Below are 25,155 nucleotides of genomic sequence, written 5' to 3'. Positions count from 1 at the left end.
TCCTTTTTCTCTTATGTTCCCAATAGGGCTAGGAAATTTTTAACTAAAAACATAGGAAAATGCTGTTCCCTATAATGAGCAGAAATAAACATTATCTTTTGAACTTTTATTAAATATAGATTCTGTAAGTTATACATTTAGCTCTATACATATTTTCTCCTTAATTAGAAACATCTTGTTACTAAGGTACTAAATATTATAATATTCTTATAGCAAAAATCCATGCATTGCCTCCAGCCAAAATTCAATACTTCCTATTTTTCCCTTGAATCTTATTAAAATCGTATCACTTTGAAATGCCATAAATGATAGTAATTTTAAATACCATAAAGAATAGCCTATTTTAAAATGCCACGCTTTCCTACATGAGGGGAAGAAAGTTCTTCATTGTTTTTGTTTTAACAAGTTGATCATTTCAATAACTCATTTGCATCCGTGGGTAACAGTTTCGGTCCCCATTTCCCCCTTCACCATGAAGAGCCTCAAGCCACTTTTGGTCACAGTTAAGCAACACGGCGTGCATAAATCCATCCCCTCCAGCCCGGGTTGCTGGTAGGGCAGGGCGCTGGCGACGGGCTGCCTCACCCGAGAGCCTCGTGCCTCCAGCAGCTGAGGGATTGGACACATGCGCACGATTGGTCTCTTTGTGTGCACGGGAAAGGGCTTGGCGTCCACCCACACTTCCAAACGGGGCAAAACCCAGGACCGCGAGCCTCTGCCCAGGGATAAAAATGCACTGTAAACACGGCCTTGGAATACACGATTGTCTAGCTCCCACTGGCCTCTTTCCTTAGAAGCGTCCCCGCTGCCTTTTCCCGGGGTCCAATTGGGAGTGGAGATCAAGAGCCCCGGAATAAGGCGTGTGTCCTCCGGCAGCTGGCACTGGGAGCGCAGCGGCCGGGGAGCCGGGCGGGAGCAGCCGGGGCGCAGAGGAGGGGGCCCGGGGTGATGGAGCTCGTCTGGAGCGCCTGGGAGCGCAGCCACCCCGCGGGCCCGAGGGAGGGAGCCGCGCGGACGAATGGTCCCGCCCCCCGCCCCTCCCCTCCCCCGCGCCGGGAGTCGCGATGGTACGCTGCGGCCAGCGGTGCGCTGCCGCTGCCGCTGCCGAGTGAGGCGCCCGCCCGTGGGAGCCCGGGGGTGGCGGGGGCGAAGGTGGGGACCTGCGCGCGGAAGGTGGGTGCTGCTCGCCGCGCCAGGCCGTGGCCCCATCCGCGGCTGCCCTGCCACCCACCCCGCATCTCCGCCGGTGGGAGATCGGGGGCACCAGGCGGAGGCGCGCTGCTGGCGGCAGCTGGCTGGATGCGGGACCTGCGCCGACCCAGCAGCGGACGACGGCTCGGGACTCGCAGAAGCCAAGCGCGTTGGCATGGCCTCCAACTTTAACGACATAGTCAAGCAGGGCTACGTGAAAATCCGCAGCAGGAAGCTGGGGGTGAGTGGCTCGCCTGGCTCTCTCTTTCCCCTGCGCCCGCCTGGCGCGACCCGCTGAGCGGGGGGGTGGGGAGAGGTGACCCGCGCGGAGACGGGCCGCGAGGGGCCGGGCCTCCCTCAGGCGGCGCGCTTGTTGCTCGGTGGGCCGGAGGATCCGCACCTGCCGCGGGGGGCTCTGCACTCCGGGCCGGTGGCTCCGGGAGCACCTGGGTCCCCATCACCCTGCGCGCGGGGCTGGTTTGGAGCCAGACTGAAAAGTGGTGTAGACGACAGGGACTGGCAGGTCCGCGGTGAATGTGCCTCTGAGGGCAGTTTATACACAGTGGGAACCGCCATGGTCTGTTCTCAAAAGTGTGCGCCTGTCGGGCAGCACTGCTCAGTGGCAGGGGGTGGGCAGACCCGCCAGGGTGTGTGTTCAGAATCCCCATTTTCTAGCCCCTGCTTCCCAAGCCAATCTGGAAATAGTCTTGATGCCCAAGCAGCACCGCGAGTCCCCGCCGGCGACTGCCCGCGAGTTGCCCGCCGGCTGGCTCTCTGGCTGTGTGTGCGCCCGGACAGGTGTCCTTGTGCCCGGGTGCAGGCAGGTGTGTGCTCGCGGCCGCTGACACAGAAGCGTTCGCGACAGCAAAGTTTATGGAGACCTTTTCATAGTTTTTTTCTTGAAAGAGGCTCTGCCTGACTTGGGACAGAAGCAATGTAGAACCCGGGGTTCAGAACTTCTCTAGTGACCCGACCAGAAGGTAAGGAAGGACACGTGGATGGTCGCGGAGGACCTGGGGTGCGGGCAGGAGGGTGCGGGGGAGGAGGGCTGACACCGGAGCCAAGAGCTCCCCAAAGTTGGGGGGTGGGGGAGTGATCGGAGCGACGCGCACGAGGTCCCGCGGGACCGCGCGGTGCAGGTGGGCACCGGAGCCGACCTGGGCCTGCTGTTCCCGGCGGGAAGGGCAACCCCGCTGGGGACGAAACGTGCTCGGGGTTTCTGGATTCCCAGGATGTCTGTCTACCTTACTGTTCTCAAAGTTCCTGCTCAGACAGCTCCGGAATCCGAGGGCAAAGCGGGCCTTGGACAAGAATGCCCCTTGCGTTCACAGCCGAATGGAGGAATACTACAAGCTAGCGAGGAGGAGAGGGGGAGAACCTCGTTAATGTTATCACGAAGAAAAAAAGATAAATATATCTTTAGAAAATTAAAGTAAGGAAGGGGAAAGTCAACAGGCACCCAGAGGTCTCCCTGCGGGGAGGCGGTGGACGCGGGTGTTGGAGGCAGGAAAAGCCGACTTGCCTTTCTGTACTGCCTCTGCTGGGGTCACGTTCACGATGCAGATTGTCCCCCAAGGATACAAAAGGGACCCCTTCTGGAACTTCGGCAGATCTGGAGAAGAGGGGAAGACAAAACTGGGTGACCACGAAGCCCCTCCCCCTCAGCCTGGCGCGGGAGGCTGGGGCCGCAGACCTCGAGCCGGTGTCGGGAGCTGCTTCTTGGGTAGAAGAATGTGCCTCACTCGGTCTTTTCTCGGGAGATAAGGAAGAAGCCACGTGAAAAGCTGCAGTTGTCCAGGCCAGAGGCCGATGGCTTCTCGCAGCTGCCTGGACGCAGTGTTGCAATCTGTCACCCTCCCAGCGGTCAGCCAAGAAAGGAGGAGCGGAGCGAGAGCCAGAGGGGAGAATTGTTTCAGGAACTTGACCTTTGAAGCCCTTCCCTCTCCCTACTTCGTGCTTATTCTTCATTCTTGCTCTTCTGGGTTCTGGGGAACTCGATTGTGTCCGACACCTCAGATGGTATAAGCTGGAGTCCCCTGGGGTGATGTGTGTGCGTGCGCGCTTCCGTGGAGCCACAGTGTACGTGAAAAGGAGACCAAGGAATGCAACCCGGAGAACGGTCCTCCTTGTGCACTTGGTCCGGGTCTCTAGGATTCCTCCGGAGGAGAGCCTTCCAGAACTCCGTACAATAAAAACCAAGTAAGCAACCTAATTAAAAGCTAGGACCCAGGATCCACGGAAAGAACCCTGAATGCTTCTTGGGGTACGATGGCCTTATCAGCCTGTGAAATGCCCTTTAGAATTCCGTTTCCCCTGAAGATGTGTGCCAGTGTACAGTTTTTACATCTCCAGAGCTGCTCTCTCCCTACACGCTGTTGATAGTAATAGCTTTGTAAAGGACAGCCATCCTGGAAAACAATAAAGCATTTTTACACACAGATGACTTGCTTTTGTGTTCCATTTGTACTTGAGAGATGCGGACTTCACAGAGGTCAGTGTTGGAACTGTTTTTGTTTGTTTTCATCTTAAAATATTAAAATAAATTAACCTTGACTCTTTCGAAGAATATTATTATTTTTTTTCAAAAAAAGCTTTAGAGATGCTTCCCTTCAGAATATTCTAGTACTCACAAGAATGAATTCCAATGACAAAACTTCACCCACATGGTTGTGTGAAGCTTAATATGTTAAGTGGGCCCCTGAGATGATGAAACTCTCTAAGTGACTATTGTGTGCCTTAAAAACAAAAATGTATAGTCATACCCCAAATCATAGAAATAAGAATTATATAAACACATTTCATTTTCATAGTTAACAATACATTTTACTCATTTCATGGACTCAGAACTGTGGACTTTACCAAATAAACTGTGTTTAACTCAAAAGATACATAATGATTCTTTTATGGTTTATGTTCAAAACTAAATTATAAAATAAAAATAATTCTAATGAAATATGTACAGATAGTTGATTTCTTATGGACAGAACCCATGCTTCAGAAACCTAATTTTATACTATTTTAACTGGGGCAGGAGAGGGGAGGGGTGGCCCGACTCCAAGGTGAGTCATGTCGGAGGTTATTATGACATGAAAACATATTTTGAGATGAAATATACCATTGACCCCTCACAAAATTAGTGCTTAGTATTCTGTTGAATGAGGGCAGAAAAGCATTTTTGCTCTCTGGCCATGGGCCCGCCCTTACGCAGGCATGGCCAGGTGGAAGTGGTTGAAAGAACCCTGTCATGCATCTTCTTAGAGATCAAGTGCTACCTGTTGAAGAAAGTTCCTTAGCGGATACTATGTCAAAGTAGTGTTAAGTATTTTTTCTGAATTTTTGTTTTGAAATTTGTCTTATCTCATTAACCAACTTTCCTTCACTTAGAATAATTTTGAGGAAAGAAATAGAATCGTTTTTCTGAATTTTATTCTTGTCCTTTAAACTTGTGTGTTTTAGTGATTAAATAACTTTGACAACTTTCTTGGGAAGTATTAACTGGAACTAGGCATGAATATACCCTATGTCTTAGCAATTGCCATTCATACGAGGAGACGAAAGAAAAAAATATATATGTTATTAAATTACTAAAATATCAAATCATTAAAAATATAGGGTCATAGCCTGACCAGGTGGTAGCACAATGGATAGAGCGTCGGACTGGGATATGGAAGGACCCCGGTTCGAGACCCTGAGGTCGCCAACTTGAGCGCAGGCTCATCTGGTTTGAGCAAAGCTCACCAGCTTGGATCCAAGGTCACTGGCTTGAGCAAGGGGTTACTCGGTCTGCTGTAGCCCCCCTCCCACCCACCCCCATCAAAGCACATATGAGAAAGCAATCAATGAACAACTAAGGTGTTGCAATGAATAACTGATGATTGATTCTTCTCATCTCTCTCCGTTCCTGTCTGTCTGTTACTGTCTATCCCTCTCTCTGATTCTCTCTCTCTGTCTCTGTAAAAAAAAAAAAAAAATATATATATATAGGGGTATAACTAATAGTCATTTCTTTAAGTTTTATATTAATTTTTCATTATGATTGTTTCTATGACTACATTATGCAACATGCCTGGTTCATGGTAGACCTCCACCCTTTTACCTATTGATACTGGTTTTTCTAAACACCAGACACTGACGTGCCTTGCCACGATGTAGGAACATCAATGCTTAGGAGTATTTTGTATTTAACGTCAACTTTTGGGACAGCAGTTCTCTTTGCTTTGAGCAAAATACTTTACTGGGTTCTGTATTTGATACAGTCAATGGGGGAGGGTATGGTAGGATTTTAATCCAGAGCAATTGCTTGAGCATAGGTGTTTTAGACTTCTTAGTCTGGCAAAGTAATGAGCGTGGGTGGATGTGCACGAAGTCACGGGAACCCGAGTGGAGGGAGCTAGGGGGATCGCACCTCTGCGGCGCCTGCGTGGAGGTTCCAGGCCACCATACTTCCTCTGCTGGGGTGTTGGACCTTCTCGTCTGGGCCAGACTAGCTCTTCTCTGTCGGTTTTTTAAAATGTCCCTTCAGTGTGTGCCAGCTACCAGAAACACGGATATGCTCTAGGAAACCCTCCACTTCTGGGCCTCCCAGTCTGTGTATCTCACCAGCTTCAGCCTATGCTTCTCACACTTGCTGTCACGTGTGCATGGGGGAGGGGCAAGGATCCCTGCACCACGCTTTGCCCCCCTTTCCCGGTAGGCCTCCTGCTCTCCCAAGACCACCGTTGCCAGAGTTCTCCTATTGGCTGTCTCTTAAAACCGTATTCTCTTTCCCTTGCAACCTTTATTTAGTCCTGAGCCCTGCGGTTTTATTCCCACTTCCCAACCGGCATCTCTAAAGTAAATATTTTAAACTTCCATCTCACTTCCATTCTCCAGATGTGCTTGCCCAGATTTCTAGGAAACATTTCCTGCTTGACCCTCGTAGCGCACCCCAAGCCAATGAAGAGTCCGAATAGAACACACTCTTCTTCCCAGACTAACCACTTCGTCAGGCATGAACATATATGTAAGGAGATGTTTCTGATAGCACTGCCACTCATTTAAAAACGATTCAGTATCAGATCTCAGCGACAGTACCGGGTCTTCCATTTCTCTGAGGCACTATGAACAACCAAATGCTACTTCCTATTGGTGCCACCTGGGAGCGTCATCGGTGATCTGTTTCCAGTTGAAATTCTGCTTCTCTAACTTCAGGTTGAAGTGTTGATGGGACCTCCGAATGGTTCCTTCTGCTGCCTGCTCCATTGTCCATGTAGACCTGCCAGAGTAATTTTTCTAAATTTCAGTTTGAAACATATAATTCCCTTCTCTCAAATTTTCCCATGGTTTCTCATGACCTAGAGTAATAATTAAATTTAAACGTGTAATTCAGAGCTGTCCACAATAGCCACCATAGTTCGTTTAGGGATTTTTAAAAATTATGTAATATTTTAAGCATGCCGGAAATTACGCAGAATCATATTACAGACTACTCATGTTTTACCAATATCATCACAGGACTTTTTCTGATTTAAATTTTTTTTAAGATAGAAAAATGTTGAGATCTGAAGACCCGTTTGAATCTCTTGCCATTTAACACACTGCACATGTGAATGTAGTATTTATCTGTTCTTACAGAGATCTAGTTTGTTCTTTTCAATGGTTATATTGTCTTGTATTGCATGAACAAACCCACTTCCTCTGTTAATGGACATTTATAAGGTTTTTCTATTTGTGCTTCAACAAATATGCTTGCATAATTCTCTCTTATCACATGTATCTGAGGTCCTCCAGAGTGTGCAATGCGGATGAAAGTAGAGTTGCTGGTTTTTAAAAACATGTATGTTTTCACTTTACTGGGCATTTTTAGATTGCTCACAAGTAATTGTTCCAATTTATTAGCCCAGAAACAATGAAATGAGAGAACTTCTTTTTTTTTAAATTAAATTTTATTTATTTTTTTAATGGGGTGACATCAGTAAATCAGGATACATATATTCAAAGATAACATGTCCAGGTTATCTTGTCATTCAATTATGTTGCATACCCATCACCCAAAGTCAGATTGTCCTCTGTCACCTTCTATCTAGTTCTCTTTGTGCCCCTCCCCCTCTCCCCTTCCCTCTCCCTCTCCCCCCTCCCCCTGTAACCACCACACTCTTATCAATGTCTCTTGGTCTCACTTTTATGTCCCATCTACATATGGAATAATGCAGTTCCTGGTTTTTTCTGATTTACTTATTTCACTCCGTATAATGTTATCAAGATTCCACCATTTTGCTGTAAATGATCCGATGTCATCATTTCTTATGGCTGAGTAGTATTCCATAGTGTATATGTGCCACATCTTCTTTATCCAGTCATCTATTGACGGGCTTTTTGGTTGTTTCCATGTCCTGGCCACTGTGAACAATGCTGCAATGAACATGGTGCTGCATGTGTCTTTACGTATCAATGTTTCTGAGTTTTGGGGGTATATACCCAGTAGAGGGATTGCTGGGTCATAAGGTAGTTCTATTTTCAGTTTTTTGAGGAACCACCATACTTTCTTCCATAATGGTTGTACTACTTTACATTCTCACCAACAGTGTATGAGGGTTCCTTTTTCTCCACAGCCTCTCCAACATTTGCTATTACCTGTCTTGTTAATAATAGCTAATCTAACAGGTGTGAGGTGGTATCTCATTGCAGTTTTGATTTGCATGAGAGAACTTCTTTTATCATATCCTCAACAGTAATTGATACTGCCATATTTCTTTAAATTATTAAATATTTCAGGCAGACAGAGAACAAAATTTTATTCAAAATAATATTTTTCTATATTTTCTTCAGCTTTTAAAAAAATGAAATAAAATTGAAGTCCCTTCTATATGCTAACACAGTAACTTCAGAAGTAAACATGTTTATTAATTCTGTGAAGTTTTTCTATATTTATTAGTTTTATATTGCTTTAAATAATATATGCTATTACTTTGTATAGTTTCCACTTTATAAAATTGGAATTATGAAGCATGACTTCCTGAAACATTATTTATTTTTTTGCTCAAGGTTATGTTTCTGAGATTTTCCATTTTGATATATAGATTCCAGTTTATTTTTTTGATCTCTATACATACTCCTTTATATAAATACTCCATAGTTTGCATTTCCTAATGCAAGTGTACAAGACTTCTCCGGGTTCAATGCTTTGAAGTGGATTTGCTAGGCATTGGCTGGTCCGTACTCACAGGTGGGCTTTCCACAGGTGTCTCCCAACACATCCTCCCTGAGTCTCCTTCACACTATACATCCTCACCAACACCGAGTGCTGTGAGACCTTTTTTTCCTTTGGGGGAATGGCTGTGTTAAAGTTGTACTTCTCTGCAGTTTGAACATGTTTTTGTACGTTTATCAACCTATTTATCTTCCTGGTTTGTGAATTATCTCTTTAGTTTCATGGCCCATCTTTCTATATGATGTCACTATAAAGGAGTTCTATCTATATTTTGAATAGTACTGTATTTCTTTGCAGTTATAAACTATATAACTATCTATTCTCATGTTATGGTTCACCTTTCATTTTCTTATAGTCTTCTGTGTCTTGCTGATATTTTAAATTTTAGTGAAATCATCTATTTTCTTTGTGGCTTATACTTTTCAAGTCTTATTTAAGAAGTCATTCCTCACTGTAACATAAAATTACTATGTTCTGTTTTATTTTGTTGTTTTCCTGTAAATCTATGTACACTTAGATTTTTTTAATCAACCTATAATTAATCCTTAATGTTAGATATAAGTTTGGACTATTTGTCTCCGTATGTATAGTTAGTTTTTCACCTCCATTTATTAAATATTCTTATCCATGAGCTTGTTAAACCAGACCTATTTCTTATGTTTTCAAATTTGTACTTCCAATATGTGGTTGTATTTACTTGTATGTACTTAATGTTTTGTTGTTGTTTTAAATGATATTTTTTCTTTTAAATGAGATTTTCTAACTGGTTGCTGCTAGTTGATATGAAAGCTGTTGTGGGTTTTTTTTTCATATTTATTATCTAGCAGGGATTCAATAACTGAATACTGAATAGACTGAGCTCTTGCTCTGTGCAGTCATTATGTAGGTTCCCGGGGTATGTCAAAGCAGAGAATACGAATCTTAACTTCTAGGAGCATCTATAATAAGGGGTCAGGAGAGTACACAGATAGAATTATACATGCCTTTTGCACAGGAAGACAGTGAAAAAATACAAGGCAACTCTGCAGTTGAGAACCAGGAAAGCCCAGGAAACGGGGTGCCTTTGAGTCAGTTCTGAGGGAGGAGGCGGAGCCCATTCGGTGGGTGTGGAGGCGGGATGGGGCAGATAACTGGGGCCTGGGGAAGGGGCCATGCAGTATCTTCACTTGTTTTGTTTTACTGCGTGTATTAAATATGACATCCTGCATTTAGCAGTTTCTTGAAAGCTACAGCCATTTAGATGATAAGAATTTATGTAAATTATCAAGACCAAAGAGAAGGAAACAAAAAGAGAACTTGAAAGTATATTATAGTTAAACACTGAAATATTCCATAACAAAGTTTAAGTGAAATTTTTCTCTAAAAAATATTAAACTAAACCAGTTTGTCGCTACAATTCTAAAATGGGTTAAAAGATACCAAACCTACAGAGAAACTGAATGAAGAGTGAAAACTACTTTAAGCTGACTGTTTATACACAATACTGTTTTGAGAAAACACGAGGAACAGGTACCCATATTTCTGTATTTCAACAATATTTAAATATGTAAAATTAATGTTATTTACAGTTTAGTAAATTAAACAGTGACTACAGGCAGTCTAATATATTTGTTGGTGTTAATGCCTAGAAATTAGAGTTCAGAGTTTATATATTTAAACTCTCCCTCAAAAAGAAGTTGTTAGTGGAAGATAATAAAATTTTATTTAAAGCATGTATTAATGCAATTTAAAAATGTTTATTGGAAAGCACTTATTTGTGTCATGCTTGCAACGTATAAAATGAATTAAGCTATAGAGTCGCTCCCTAGGATTTCATAATTAAAGATAAAGTGAGTGTGTATTATATTTTCTGTCCAAGTAAGTGTTATTAAATCAAGGCTTTAAGGCAGTGGATGTGTCTGCTTGACCTCAGAACACAGTGCTTTACTTGTTTTAATGGTTTTGATTATTGCAAAGTCATGGAGGTGGCAGCTTGTGAAAACAGTGGTATAAGTAGAATTACAGACACCGTCTTCTACTCACTCAGTTTGATTTAAAAAGCTCGATTCTTTGTGTTTTAATGGGTTTGAATCTACTTTGTCAATGTTAATAAAGTGTCAGTTTATTTGTAACTTGAAGAAGAACACGTCCAGGGTTTCTAGGGGATCTGTTATCACCATCCTTATTAATGCTCGTTGAACACCGCGGCTGCTTGGAGAACTTGTAATGGTGCACTCTTAGAAAGCAGGCTTCCGCTTTCCTTCCTGAATTTTTTTTTTGAGATTCAGTGCAATACTTTAAAAATGGATCATTTAATTGAATGGCAACACATAATAATTTGGACTTCGGGGAAGCTTTCTCTGATATTTTGCAAGTATCTCTTAATACATTGCAATAGAACTGGCAGGGGAGATTTAAGTGAGCAACTTTTTTTTATTGCAATAAATTTTGTAAGTTGACTAGAATGTAATAAAAATATTCTTAAACTGAAACAGCTGGCAAACGTTACCCCAGATAAAGCTAAATCACGTATCCTTCCAGGTCTCATGCTGCGTGGACTTGGGAACAGAGTGCGTTGAGTGGCAGTTGCTGGGAAGAGGCCCCTGCTGGTCTCTGTGAGCAGGACCCAGCCAGGCTCCAGCACAAGGCTTTGGTAGCATTGCTCTGTGTCTTCTGTACATACACGCAGCAGAGAAAAAGACACACAGATAATATTCTTTTCGTTTGAGCCACCTGACCTGGGTATATCTAGTTTGGAAAGAAAGGAGAGTGTGTCTTTTCAGGAACTATTTAAATATATAGTCACTCATATGACACGAAAATAACCAGAGAGAGCACAGATATAGATGAACCACAAGAATTTCCCATTTGGGATTTTGTCATATTTTTTCATATATATATTACCTCAGATTTTCTATATTTTGTAAAGTGTTGCCAAATCGTGGTGAATGTCGGAAGAATGTTGTGTGCACAGGTTGTATAGCCCCAGATTAAGCTAGGTTTTTTATTTACGCATGATTTTTCCACTGGGGATAATTCATTTTCCATTTTATTGTGCCTTTTAGCTATTTCTTACTGGCTTTTGTTCTCCCTTTTCTGAGCCCAAGTATGGCAGGTTGCAGCCAGGTGGGTGGGGATGTCTAGGAGACTCTGAGAACCCCTATGGAACAGTGGGGACAAGGTTCACAGACAGGTAGAGCTGTGCTTGAAATGGTCTTCAGGTTTTCATCCATTCCACAAACACCTGGTCCTCCCGGCCTCATCGTTGGGAACGTTACTGCCATTGCCAGGGGCTCCCAGGTCATCTCAGAAGAACTACTTAAGCACCCTGCACTTGAAGCCTCTCGTGGGAAAAGGGAAAATAACTCTTCCCTTGAGGACGGCAAAGAGGCTGAAATAAAATGAAAGGAGGCAGGGGTGCACACATGTGCAGTACACAGGGAGCCCCACGTGCTGGAGGTCTGCTGGGTTTGCGTGTGGGAGATGCGTGCGCGGGGCCATGGAGAAGGTGGACTGGGTAGTTGGAGATGCTGAACCTCTCAGGTTTGAGCTGTGGCTGGAGTCTGCTCCCTGTTGCCCCATGATACCGGGGTGGCTCCAAAGAGTCACAAGTTGAGGGAAGGGAGCCAGCCTTCCCATCCCACACCAGACAGTCCTAGCCTCTAGCTGTCCCACTCCAATTCATCATCGAATCATGTTGAAGTTTAAGTGTAACGTTTTTTGTTTGTTTTTGGTTTTGTTTTGTTTTGTTTTCATTGAGAACCTTGTAGCATTTACTCCTTCTGTGGAGAGTTTTGGTTTGCCCATTGTTTCACTTTTCAACACAGTTGCTTTGTCTTCTTGGATTTCCATGCTTATCAAACGATAGGTTTTGTTTCTCTTGATGTTGAAAAGCATTGAACAACACACACACACACACACACACACACACACACACACACACACAAAGATGGACCTTATTTGAAATTGCAATCTTTGAAGAGGGAAAACAAGTGTACATAGTCCAATTGGATCTTTAATAGACGTACCGACCGAGTGGTGAGATCCAGCAGCTCTGTAAGTATATACTTAGACCCCACTATTGGACTCTCAACAGGCTGATTTGAAAATCAGTGGACTGCTTTAAACTCTTGAAATTACAATAACAGACAGAAAGACACTAAAATCAAACTTTTCAAATTAACACCTCCTTATTCCTGGTAAATTTTGTGTGTTTTAAAATTCACAGCAAGTCAGTCCTAATTGTCAACAACAAAAATATATTACCCTTATATCAATGCCCAATGACATTGAAGTAACATTTCATGCCAGTTGTTATTATAACACTGTATTACTGTCAAAAATAGTATGAAAGTATGACAAATATTCCAGTATAATGGAGCTTAATTTTTTGGAAATTCAATAATATGGTATTCCTTTTTTGTCCATCTTATGATGGACAGAAAACTACCTATCTTGTGATAGGTAGTTTGATGACATTGGGAGAAGAGAGAAAATAAATCTAATACGTCATCTCGGCATGTAAGCTCTATTGATGTATAATTTAACCTGGATGGTTTTGAATTATATTACTTATAAAGAAAAATATGTAAAGCCACGCCAAACTTACCCCCCATGACTCATTTAAGCACAGGTAGGTAGCACAGATAATTTAAATTGACAAGTTATTTCTAAATCAGAGAATTCTGTTTCTTTGGGTCACCAGAACATGTATATACAAGTCTATATTATTCCTCTTTATAATAGAAATATCAACCATGGGGGTATATACACAGTAATAGTTCATTCAATGGCTGTTGCACATGAAAAGCACGCCAGGTGTGCTGTGACACAAAGAGAGGGTTCAGGTGGGAACAAAACACCAGTATCCATAACGCAGCGCCCAGTGTTTCGAGGGCCATAGAAAGACACAAACTATTTTTGATATTGAGAAAAAAGGACAAATCGTTCTAGCTGGAAGGAGGGGCATGTTCAGAAAACTACTTTAGAAAGGAGATATCATTTAAGCTGGCGATTAAAAATATGGTTACCTTGGGTTATGCAGAGATGGGGTAAGAGAACGACATAAAGAATTCAGGGGATTTGGATAATCCTAAATTGTGTACCAACTGTGCATAATTAATCATTCTTTCTTTTACTGTGGATGGTATTATTTTTTAAAATTTCACCATTAATGTTATCTTTGACTTGTTGTATTCTCTGTCTTTAAAACAGAGTAAATTTGCTCATCTTATGAACGCTTACAAAATTATCTGGAATCTCTTATGTACTTTTAATTTTTAATTATCTTTAAGGATTCTTAATATGCTTGGGAAACTATTTTTCAGCCAATAGGAATTTTAATTCTGCTTGATACTTCTTTACATACTGATTATTATCTTACAAATATCATACTCTTTAATTATATAGTATATAACAATTTATATTTTTATTAGTATTTCACCACTAACTAAGCTCCCTGAGGTTAGAGACCACTTTCATTGTTATCACTACCCTCTCATAATATAGGCTGACTGATGGCAGTTGCTCCATAAATACTTGTTGAATTAATAAATAAATAAATAGAATGTAAAGAAGGTTTCTCCACACTGATTTTACCTAAAAATAATAATGACTTATTTTTTTCATTTGGTATAAAGAGGACACATCAAGGGTAGTTGACCTCACAACAAATGCATTAGTAGATTCAGGGTCTGTGTTAAAATCTTGGAAGCTATAGAATTCTGAACATGATATTTGCATATTGATTTTTAAAAATTCCTATATTTATAGGGAAATTTGAATGTCTGAATATCAACATTGACTACCTGCTGAGCACATAGCTCCTTGCTCAGCAAGCGAGGAAGACAGAGCCTTTAGGAGAACGTGTATGGACACCATGGCTTAGTAGTTACGGGCACAGATTCTATTGCAAGGCTGTCTGGCACTTACTGGTAATGTGACTGTGGAAGTTTATCTCCTCTTTGTTCTGAACTTTCCTTTTTTGCAAAATGGTATTGGGGTGAAGACTGAGTGAGATAAATCCTTTAGAAAAGTGATGCAAGTGTGTGAAACAGTGTGTAATTATTATATCATTACTAGTACCATGCCACCCCACTCTTCTGGCCACAGCTGCTTAGGACAGAAATTCCTCTTTCTAAGCTGGAGAGATCTAACTCTGTGTGTGCTCTGTGGCGACCTCTGCCTATGAGAGAGTAACTATAATAACTGATGGGATGCCATATGTGTTCCCTTTGTTTCCAAATTCTCTTAGCTGCCTTGATGGTGCTGTAGATGAAGTCTAAACTCAACATGACGTCAAGGCCACTCAGTATCTGCCCCTCGCCTCTCCAGCATTCCCCTGTGCTACTTGTTACCCCTGGCACCATGTGCTCTCGCCACAGAGAACTAACTACCTGCCACAGGCTCCATCCTGCATCGGGGAGATGCTCGTATTGCTCCCTGCACATAGACCTGCAGCATTCCTCCTACTGAATTTGCCGATTTAAGTTCTCCTAGAGATGGTGATCCCAAGTCCATGGTAGAGCTTTGTGGTAAATCTGAAAATTGGGAATTGAGTCCTCCAATTTTGTTTTTCTTTATCATGATTGTTTTGGCTACTTGGGGTTACTTACAATTCCATACTGAGTTGTGAATGCTATACATTTTTGCAAAAGGCCAATGAGATTTTGATAGGCATTGCACTGACTAAATAGTCCACTTGTTGGGGGCGGGGATATTGTTATTTTAACACTACTGAGTGTTCCAATTGATGAACATGGGACATATTTCCATTTATTTAGGTCTTTAATTTTGACAATATTTTGTAGTTTAGGCATTTCTTTGGCTAAATTTATTTCTAAGTATTGTTGATACTATTATAAATAAAATTGTTTCCTTAATTTTATTTTCAGATTATTTATTATTAGTAGGTAGAATTCCAGCTGATTTTCTCATGTTGATCTTGTATTCTGCCACTTTGCTGAATTTGTTTATTAGCTCTAACAGGTAGTGTGTGTGTGTGTGTGTGTGTGTGTGTGTGTGTTTCTATATAAAACATCAGTCCTTCTACAAATACAGGGTGGGGCAAAAGTGGGTTTACAGTTGTTTCTATGGAAAATAATGCAATAATAATTAATAATACAAGAAGATACTCAGTGTTTCGCATACTCACAAACATGAACCTACTTTGGCCCCTCATACAGATGGTTTTGCTTCTTATTTCTTTTTATTGCCTAATAGTTCTAGCTAGACCTCCTAGCCCAATGTAGAATACCAGTAGCCAAAGTGTTTGTTCTTTTCTTGTTACTGATCTTAGAGTGAAAGTGTTTAGTCTCTCACCATTGAGTTTAACGTGAGCTTTTCCACAGATGTCCTTTATTACGATGAGGCAGTTTCCTCCCATTTCTAGTTTATGGAGTGTTTTTATTATGAAAGGGTTTTGGATTTTATCAGATGCTTTTTTTCTGCAGCCATTGAGATGATCTATGTGGCATGGCTTTTTGTCTCCAATCTATTATGGTGTATTATTTTGATCGATTTTCATATGCTGAGCCACACTTGCATCCCTGAGATAAATCCCACTTAGTCATGGTGTATAATTTTTTAATATACTGCTGGATTCAGTTTGCTAGTATTTTGTTGAAGATGTTTACATCTATTTTCAAAAGGAGTATTGGTCTATAGTTTTCTTATGATTTCTTTATTTGGCATTGGTATCAAGGTAATTCTTTTTTAGTAGAATGAGTTAGGTGTGCTTTCTTTTTCTTTTCTATTGTTTGGGCAAGTTGGAAAATGGTGTTAATTCTTGTTTGAAAATTCTGTATAGTTCAGCAGTGAAACCGTCTGATTCTGGGTTTTCTTCTGGGACTGGAGGTTGATAACTGATTTAGCCTCTTAAACTATTATAAATTTATTTGCATTTTCTATTTCTTCTTCAGTCAGTTTTGGTAGTTTGTGTTTCAAGGACTTTGTCTATGTTACATTGAATTTTCAATTTCTCAGCATCAATTGTTCATTGTATCTCTTATAATCCTTCTTATTGCTATAAATTCTGTAGCAATGTCACCACTCTCATTGCTGAGGTTAGTAATTTGAAATGTCTCTGTTTTTTTCTTGGTCAGTGTAGATCAAGGTTTGTTGATTTTATTCTTCCTTTTCTTCTTTGTTTTTTTTTGTCTGTTTGTTTGTTTTTGTTTTTAAGAATCAACTTGGTCCTGACAGCCTGCGCTAGAAGTCTGGTCTGCTGTTTCCCTGGCTAGTGGGAAAAGTCCCACAGGCAATTTAAAATGTCACAGCTATCCCTCAGGGCAATGCAATAACATCTTTCTTCAAAAAGCTTTCTTTGGTGGTTCTAACTTTTGGGCTTAATTCCAGAGCTCTGTAAAAGTGAACTTTGATAGTTTTCACTGGTATGTTATTTGTTTCTGTGCAGACAGAGCCCTGCAGTTCCTTACACTATCAATTTGGTGATGTCACTCCATATTGGTTCTCAATAGTTGATGACATCATGCTTGATTCTTTTTTTTCTTTTTTTTTGTATTTTCTGAAGCTGGAAACGGGGAGAGACAGTCAGACAGACTCCCACATGCGCCCGACCAGGATCCACCCGGCACGCCCACCAGGGGCGATGCTCTGCCCCTCCGGGGCGTTGCTCTACCGCGACCAGAGCCATTCTAGCGCCTGGGGCAGAGGCCAAGGAGCCATCCCCAGCGCCCGGGCCATCTTTGCTCCAATGGAGCCTTGGCTGCGGGAGGGGAAGAGAGAGACAGAGAGGAAGGAGGGGGTGGAGAAGCAAATGGGCGCTTCTCCTATGTGCCCTGGCCGGGAATCGAACCCGGGTCCCCCGCACGCCAGGCCGACGCTCTACCGCTGAGCCAACCGGCCAGGGCCCATGCTTGATTCTTAATGAGGGATTATAAAGACATGTGTTACCTTTTAAATCAAATATTAGGGACAACCTAAGTGACATACTTAATATGTTCAGCAAATACTTATTAAGTGGCTTTTATATCAGTTAACACATTTTTAAAAAGCACAATGTAACAAAATACAAACTACATATTAGGGTGAAGAATTAAGAGCTTTTTTATTTTTAGTGTTAAATCCATTTTTAATTAATTTTTATGTATGATGTAAGATGAGGTTCAATTTCATGCTTTTCCACGTGGATATTCAGACATCCTGTGTTCCTGGATTATTAAATGTCCACACTATCCCAACCAATCTATAGATTCAGTGCAATCTCTATTAAAATACTAAAGAAATCTTGCACAGACATGAAAAAAACAACTTTACAATTCATATAAAATCAAAAAGACCACAGGAACACATTGCCAAATCAGTCCTGGGAAAAAAGAACAAAGCTGGAGACAACACTTCCTGATTTTAAAATATATTATAAAGCTATAGTAATCAAAGCAGTGTGGTACTGGTAAAAGCCATCATGTTGACTCGTGGAGCAGAATAGACAACAGAAATAAATCTGCACATACGTGGTTCATTCCTCTTCAACAAGGATGCCAGGAATAAACAATGAGCAAAAAATAGTCTCTTCATCAAACGGTGTTGTGGAAACTAGTAGGTAAGCTTCTAACTATAATCACAGGATTCTACCCAATTCTGGAATTCCATTCTTGCTGTGTAAAAGGTCACTTGGGCTACTTTCTCTCTTAAGTTAGCAGAAAATCTTTGCTACATTGAGGGTCTCTAAATTAATTTTGTACATGTGTTTGTTTGAATACATAAAGTGAACATGGCTTGAACTCTTTAATAGAAATATATATCCATGTATTAAATATTGATATATTGATACATTTTATGTATACTGGTATATATATTATTTGTATGCATATGAATAATTCATACTATAAATATCTCAATGACATTTTTTCCAAGTGCTTTCCCTCTCTTTTTTTTTTTTGGTATATGGGGCATATTTGTTAGAATCATGTACTGTATAGTCACAAATGTAGGTTTTGAGATACATAGTTGATTAATGTGGCAGTTTGTTTTGCATAGAGATATGAAGTAAGATCCATGGAGACGGGATTTTAACTGACAGCAGATGAGAAGCATAGAACATTTCAGGGGTAAATGCAACAGAATAAAATGTAAAATATTGGCAATCCTTTTTTTCAGTCAAATTACCTGCAGCTGTATTGGCAAAGGATTTGTCATTTATATTCAAAAAGCTAAATTATGAGCTATTTGAACTCATTTATCTTTTTAAAATTCAATGCAAATAATGACAACATTAACCTTTTTCTTCTCTCTAAAAGAATGAACTAGTTTGAAATGCCAGTTCTCTTTAGAGATTTCTACTACAATAGTGTATCCAGATTAAAATCCAGAATTTATAGGTGAGATTAAGGACTCTAAATTCATTTTAAGTAGAAGAGACACAGGTTTCAAATTTGTTTCTACCATATAAAAAATTATCATTTAAAGATTACAGTTGAGAATCATATCTATCTACCACATCAAAATGTATGTTATTTTAAAATTATGCAGAAACTTTGTTATTCAGGACTACATTTCAAAGTAAATTCTTTTATAACTTTTTAAAATTTTAGTATAATTCAAACTCAATAAAGTAAACTTTAGTAACAGCTAAAATTTGCTTTTACACATTTTAAAACTCATTGTTTTTCTGAATGATGAACGCATCCTCTCATTTTAAATCAACTCCCCAAGTTTCTCCTTGCCTGTACTGTTGGTCCTCATGTTTTATTGAGTGGGAAAACACCAATAATAATTCACGGCTAACCCTGATTAGTGCATTAACATGTGTTCAAACTCTCAGCATTTTACTTTTTAAGTAACTTAATACCAAGTTCTTCGTGTATTTGAAGAATGTCTGATGTCTGATGAATGACTCGCAAATTCTCAAACAAGACTGGAGCCCAGTCAGCCTTGTCTTCAGAACCTGGGTTCAGAACAGGGGACTGACTGCTTCCGACAGCGATTGTCTTCTGGATCTATATTTAATTCTCCATGACTAAGCTTCTGCCAGGGCAATGAGAACTCTCCCAGCATTGAGCTCAATGAATACTTTTTCATAGTTCGCATTCGGGGGAAAAAAATCTCAATGGGAACTATGAAAGCAATGTATCCATTATATCTGCTACTTGGCATCTATCTATATAATAGATATTTATACTCCAAATACTTCTTACTAGAAAGTGTAATAGTATTTTGATGTGGTATCTATGGATAGAAGTCATTGAATAAAGAACTTGCTTTCTTATTCAAATGTTATTTGTGTTTAAAAACAACTTTTTTCTTCTTTAATATCAAGTATGTATTCTTTCAGAAAATCTCAGTGTGTGATCAACTTCTGTCATTATTCATTTTGAAATTTAAATTGTTCTCAATGTGACCAGTGATAGCCTTTCCTGACTACTTTCTGTTTGTCTTTGTCACACTCTGATCAACCTTTAAGTACAATAGATAGGGGGTGTTAGGGAGGGAGAAAACTCTTCTTTACCAAAGAATGAGCAGTAAAAATGCAAAATGAGTAATGCTATTACAAAAAATATACTCTAGCCCTGGCTGATTGGCTCAGTGGTAGAGTATCAGCCAGTGTGTGGAAGTCCTGGGTTCGATTTCAGGCCAGGGCACACAGAAGAAGTGCCCATCTGCTTCTCTACCCTTCCCGCTCTCCTTCCTCTCTATCTCTCTCTTCCCCTCCCACAGCCAAGGCTCCACTGGAGCAAAGTTAGCCCTGGCACTGAAGATGACTCCATGACCTCCACCTCAGGCACTAGAATGTCTCTGGTTGCAACAGAGCAACGCCCCAGATGGGCAAGAGCATCATCCTCTGGTGAGCATGCCGGGTGGATCCTAGTCAGGTGCATGCAGGAGTCTGTCTGATTGCCTCCCTGCTTCTAACTTCAGAAAAATACAAAAACAAAACAAAACAAAAACAAAAAATATTTTTTAACAATCACTAAAGTACCCATTGAATCACTCTGGCATCACCAATCGAGTGAAAATAGCAAAGAGAACAGCCACAACTTAAATGACAAAACATCACCAAGAAAGGTCCTCTGAGATTACTGTAACCTGATCTGAGGCAAAACAGGAGGTCTCCATGCCAATAATAATATAACATATCAATAATATAATATTACAATAACATTATAAATATATTGATATGGTATACTTATATATAAACAGTAATTAAATATCAATAAGTTTTTTAACACAAGGAAAATCATGCTTTTATGTATTATATAAAACTACTGGATGGCCTAACTAGGCAGTGGCACAGTGGATAGAGCATCGGACTGGGACATGGAGGACCCAGATTTGAGACACTGAGGTCACCAGCTTGAGTGCAGGCTCATCTGGCTTGAGCAAAAAGCTCACCAGCTTAGACCCAAGGTTGCTGGCTCGAGCAAGGGGTTACTTGGTCTGCTGAAGGCCCGTGGTCAAGGTACATATGAGAAAGCAATCAATGAACAACTAAGGTGTTGCAACAGCAATGAAAAACTGATGATTGATGCTTCTCATTTCTCTCCGTTTCTGTCTGTCTGTCCCTATCTATCCCTCTCTCTGACTCTCTCTCTGTCCCTATAAAAAATAAAAAATAAAAAACTACTGGATGGACTTGACCAATGTATTTGTATTTAAATATATTCATGTTTCTGCATACGATTACATGTTCTGAAACAGTAATTCAATATAAATTCATTCATACCTTTTCATGGGCAGTAAAGAAATTGTATCAAACCTATCAACAATGAAAAAAATGTGTGGTGAGTTATTGGTCTGAGAAGTTTGTATTAACTGACACTTTTGTGAATTTATTACTTTCCAACTAAGCTACTGAATCTATTATATTTTAACTTGAACAGAACTGGTAAACTAGTGGTATCTATCCTAAAAAGAAAAACTGTATTTTCCTTATTCTGTATTTCATAAACATTGTTTAAAAAGCCCACTACAACCTTTCTTGAAATTTCCTCTTAAGCAGGCTCTGGTCACTTTGGACTTCCCAAAGCAGCAGGAAATCTTGCTTCCCAGTTAGTCCTTCTAACTCAGTGGTTCTCAACCTTTCTAATGCCATGACCCCGCAATACAGTTACTCATGTTGTGGGACCCCAAACCAAAAAATAATTTTGGTGGCTACTTCATAATTGTAATTTTGCCACAGTTATGATTCGGAATGTAAATACCTGATATGCATTATGTATTTTCCGATGGCTTTAGGCAACCCCGCTGGGGTCGCGACCCACAGGTTGAGAACCACTGTTCTAACTGGTCTTAGTTGTGTGTATAACTCTGCATTTATTTTGTGGTATTTTTCACTAACCAGAAGGTTTATGAAAGCAAGCATCACGTGTGTTTTTTAACTGTGTGTTCCTCAGATGCAGCACAGGTCTTGGCTGATAGAGGTTATCAGGAATCATTTATAAAATAAAATGTTAGTCTTCTTGCATAGGGGCTGTGTGTGTGTGTGTGTGTGTACATTCACACGCGTGTGTACCCTCAAACCTCCCCTTTGGCTGTGAGGGTTAGAAATATTTACAAAATGTATCCTCAAACACCAGCTTCCTCTGAATACTTTGATTACATTATTGCTGCTTCTCCATTTAGGTATTAAAAATTCTAAATGACATGGGTGTTTAAATGCATATTTATTCAACACATTCTTATAAACAACAGAACAACCCTGTCCGATTTGGGCTCAATTTTTTTGGTCTTTATTAGAAGCTTCAGTGAATTGTTTTGGCCTAAAAATGTTTTTACAGCACATTCGTGAATTAACTGATTAATCCTTCTGCTAGAAGATTACAAAACCCTCAAATCTGTGCAGAATTCGACAAATCTAAATTAATAGCTTTTAAGCATTGGCGAGGTGGTTTCTCTCCGGGGCTTGAGCAATTATTTTTAACTCTTTGGCCAAGTAACCGAAACCAGTCAAGATCGTCCAGCCTTTTAAATTCTCTGAGGCAGTCGGCCCATTTTTCATTACCTTCAGTGAGTTCCTTTCATCATGCAGGTTAGTCTGTGGCTTAAGCGGTGTGCAATCCATCTCGCCCTGCCTGCGCACTGTTCCCCTTCTCCTAAGGTTTCATTAGCGCCGGGCATGTAGAGATGGACGGCAGCATTTACGAGATGGCTACTTATTGTTGGCCTCTCCCGCAGCGATGTGCTCAGTTACGGAAACACTCAAGTTTTGTCATATGACTCACTGGAGCATTTCCCTAATGAATTCCTAAGTCAGGCACTCGAGGAAGGAGTCCAGGGAGCGCATGCGAGGTTCTGCAAGCCAGGAGGAAGAGAAGGCTTTTCCCCCCCTGTCTCCTTGTGTGTGTTTTCATCTTAATTGGGCTCTTTATCCTGTTTAGATTTCCTGCCTCCACGTCTCTACCATCAGGATGTGCTCAGCATCCTCCTGACATCAACTAGGGCTTCAACGGGCATCCTTGTGATGACTGCTGCTTTTGTTTGAAAATAATCTCGACTGTTGACTTTTGTCAATATTTTGTTCCCTCAGCCGCTCCCTCCAGTGTTAATAGCATTCTGAACTCTGGACCTAAAAGCATAAAGAGCTGGGCCCTCTAAAGATTTGGCAGGTTTTAAATGAGTCCTGGGCTTCTAACGTCATTGGCCGCTGTACCACACTTAATGAGCGTGACACCCCAACAGCGGCTGTGGTGTTTTCGTAAACACGTTTGCATAATGATAGACTCGTCTCCGAAAAGAAATCATCTCATCAATGTGAATCCCAGTAATTTGTTCACAGATCCTGATGTAGGATTGACGTTTTCCAAAAACTTTTTTTTTCTGTTGAAAGCTGGTCTCAGGAGAGTGCCCATAATATGTTTATTTTCACTGCTTACATTTTAGTTATTATGATCCATTTTCATATTCTTGAAGGAAAAACCTATTGCCCAAATTCTCTACACCTTTAACTTCAGATATGCTGATAGTTTGATGATGTTTGATTTTTTTTTTTAATGAGACTTGATATTGGACTGTGAGACCGGCAGCTGACACACAGTGACATTTTCATTTCGGCATCTCTAGTCCCAGACACAGGTGTGCAGGGAAGAACCTTGCTATGAAAAATTCATGAAGGAGATATAAGGTAAAGCAGCTACATTATCTATAAAATTCTGCAGCTAAAACATTGTGGATGTCTTATGTTTTTCAACAATTTTTTTTTCCATTTGGGTTTATTGTGAGCAGAGCCAGCCTGAATTAATTAGCAAAGTAAACAATAAAATGCCTTAAAAAATGTATAGTATTGTTACATAAAGTTAATCAGGGCCCAAAGAATCAGCTTCCAATAACAACAAAAACAAAAACTACCTTTGTTTTTAAATTTCAGATTACACTTGTTAAGACTTCAGATAAATAAGGTGTTGATCCAAGTTACCTTTATATTGATACTGGGAAAAATGATGATTTCCATTTCTTTTCTTTCTTTTTCCTTTTATTTTTTCTTAAATAGAAAAGAGAAAAGACCATGTAGGCACGCCTTGTCTAGGACAGGGAATAACATCAGAGAGACCATGACTAGTTTCCACTTCACTATTTAGAGGGGCAGGAAAGGACCCCTCCAGCCAGTCTGCAGGGTATGATACAGGCAAAATATTAGCCATGATCTTATTTCATAATGATATAAAGAGAATAGTATTAATAATGTTTGAAAGAATGATGAAAATATACCATATTCTGTTAAAGCTGCCAAAAGAGGTTATATGACAATCACAGTAATTCCTAGTTATCATTAATTCGAGCATCAAATCAGATGACCATTTTAAAGTGGCAAGTATGAATGTAATAATAAAAAAAGCAAGTAATTAATATGAAAAAATGGCAATGAACCAAATAAGCATTTGTTCTGAATCAGGAATGTGAAGTGATCCTGCTCTAGCCATTAAAACACAAGTGTTTTCAATACAGTGTTAACTATTGAAAACGCATGTTAATAGATAGAACAGGACCACTTACTGGAAATTTTTAAGAGTGGATTTCAGATACTCTCACCACGCAGAAAAGACAGTAACAATGTGAGGTATGTGCATTAGTGCAACTGTAATAATCATTTCACTGTGTACTATCAAAGCATGTTGTATACCCTGAAGATATATTATTTATATTTTTAAAATAAAAATTGCATTTTACCATTTAAAAAAATAAATAAAACAAGTGTTTTCACTTATATAAGGAAAAAAATTGTGCTTAAAAAAACAACAACAGCCTTCCATATGCTACCAGACAAACACTTACTATGGCAGAATGATTAAAAAAGTGTGTTTCCCTGTATCACTGGTGTGAATTATTCTGATGAGACACACATTAGCTCTTAGTCTTGGTATTTACAATCATCATTATTATTATTATTATTATTATTATTATTATTGTGATGTCTCTATATGAAGTGATGCATGACATAACTCATTACCCAAAGGAGGGATAATAACTCCCCAATTCTACTCTGAGTTACAGGATGAAAAAATGGTTTCCAGATTTGAAAAGCAGTATCCCACGCAATGGACCAAAATTCAATTTTGAAGTTATTTTATAGCATTTTTAAATGAAGTGAAAACTCCTTTTATTTTTCACTTTAATGATTCATTCTCCTTAGGTGATTATCATGATTCATGTGTCATTCCTTGGCTAGTCTGGTAGACCTAGTTGCCATTATAACGGTGGCGGTTTGATTTTTTTCATTACCTTTCTTTGTGTGCAGTATAGGAGGCTTCTGCATTTCAGGAAGCACATTATGAATACTTATTTGACAAACAGAACCATATCACCAAGAAGATTCTTCCAGTCAATTCTGGTCCACTTAGAAT

The 25,155-nt window shown here is 40.2% G+C and overlaps 1 protein-coding gene across 3 annotated transcripts in view; it reads left to right on the top strand.

The window, feature by feature from the left end:
• Positions 1-1,048: 1,048 nt before the first annotated feature.
• The window catches only part of DOK6 (docking protein 6), a 253,275-nt gene continuing 229,168 nt past the window's right edge, over positions 1,049-25,155 (top strand). For all 3 annotated transcript variants that reach the window (XR_010747363.1, XM_066352469.1, XM_066352470.1), the window contains exon 1: positions 1,049-1,432. Coding sequence is in view for 2 of the 3 variants with exons in the window: in XM_066352469.1 (XP_066208566.1) it covers positions 1,367-1,432 (66 nt within the window). In the remaining variant the exon portion in view is untranslated. The remainder of the gene's footprint in view (positions 1,433-25,155) is intronic.

The sequence above is a fragment of the Saccopteryx leptura genome, chromosome 11 (genome assembly GCF_036850995.1).
Source record: "Saccopteryx leptura isolate mSacLep1 chromosome 11, mSacLep1_pri_phased_curated, whole genome shotgun sequence".
NCBI lineage: Eukaryota > Metazoa > Chordata > Mammalia > Chiroptera > Emballonuridae > Saccopteryx > Saccopteryx leptura.
Note: the sequence above shows the minus strand (reverse complement) of the source record. Positions and strands in the feature narration are given on the sequence as shown.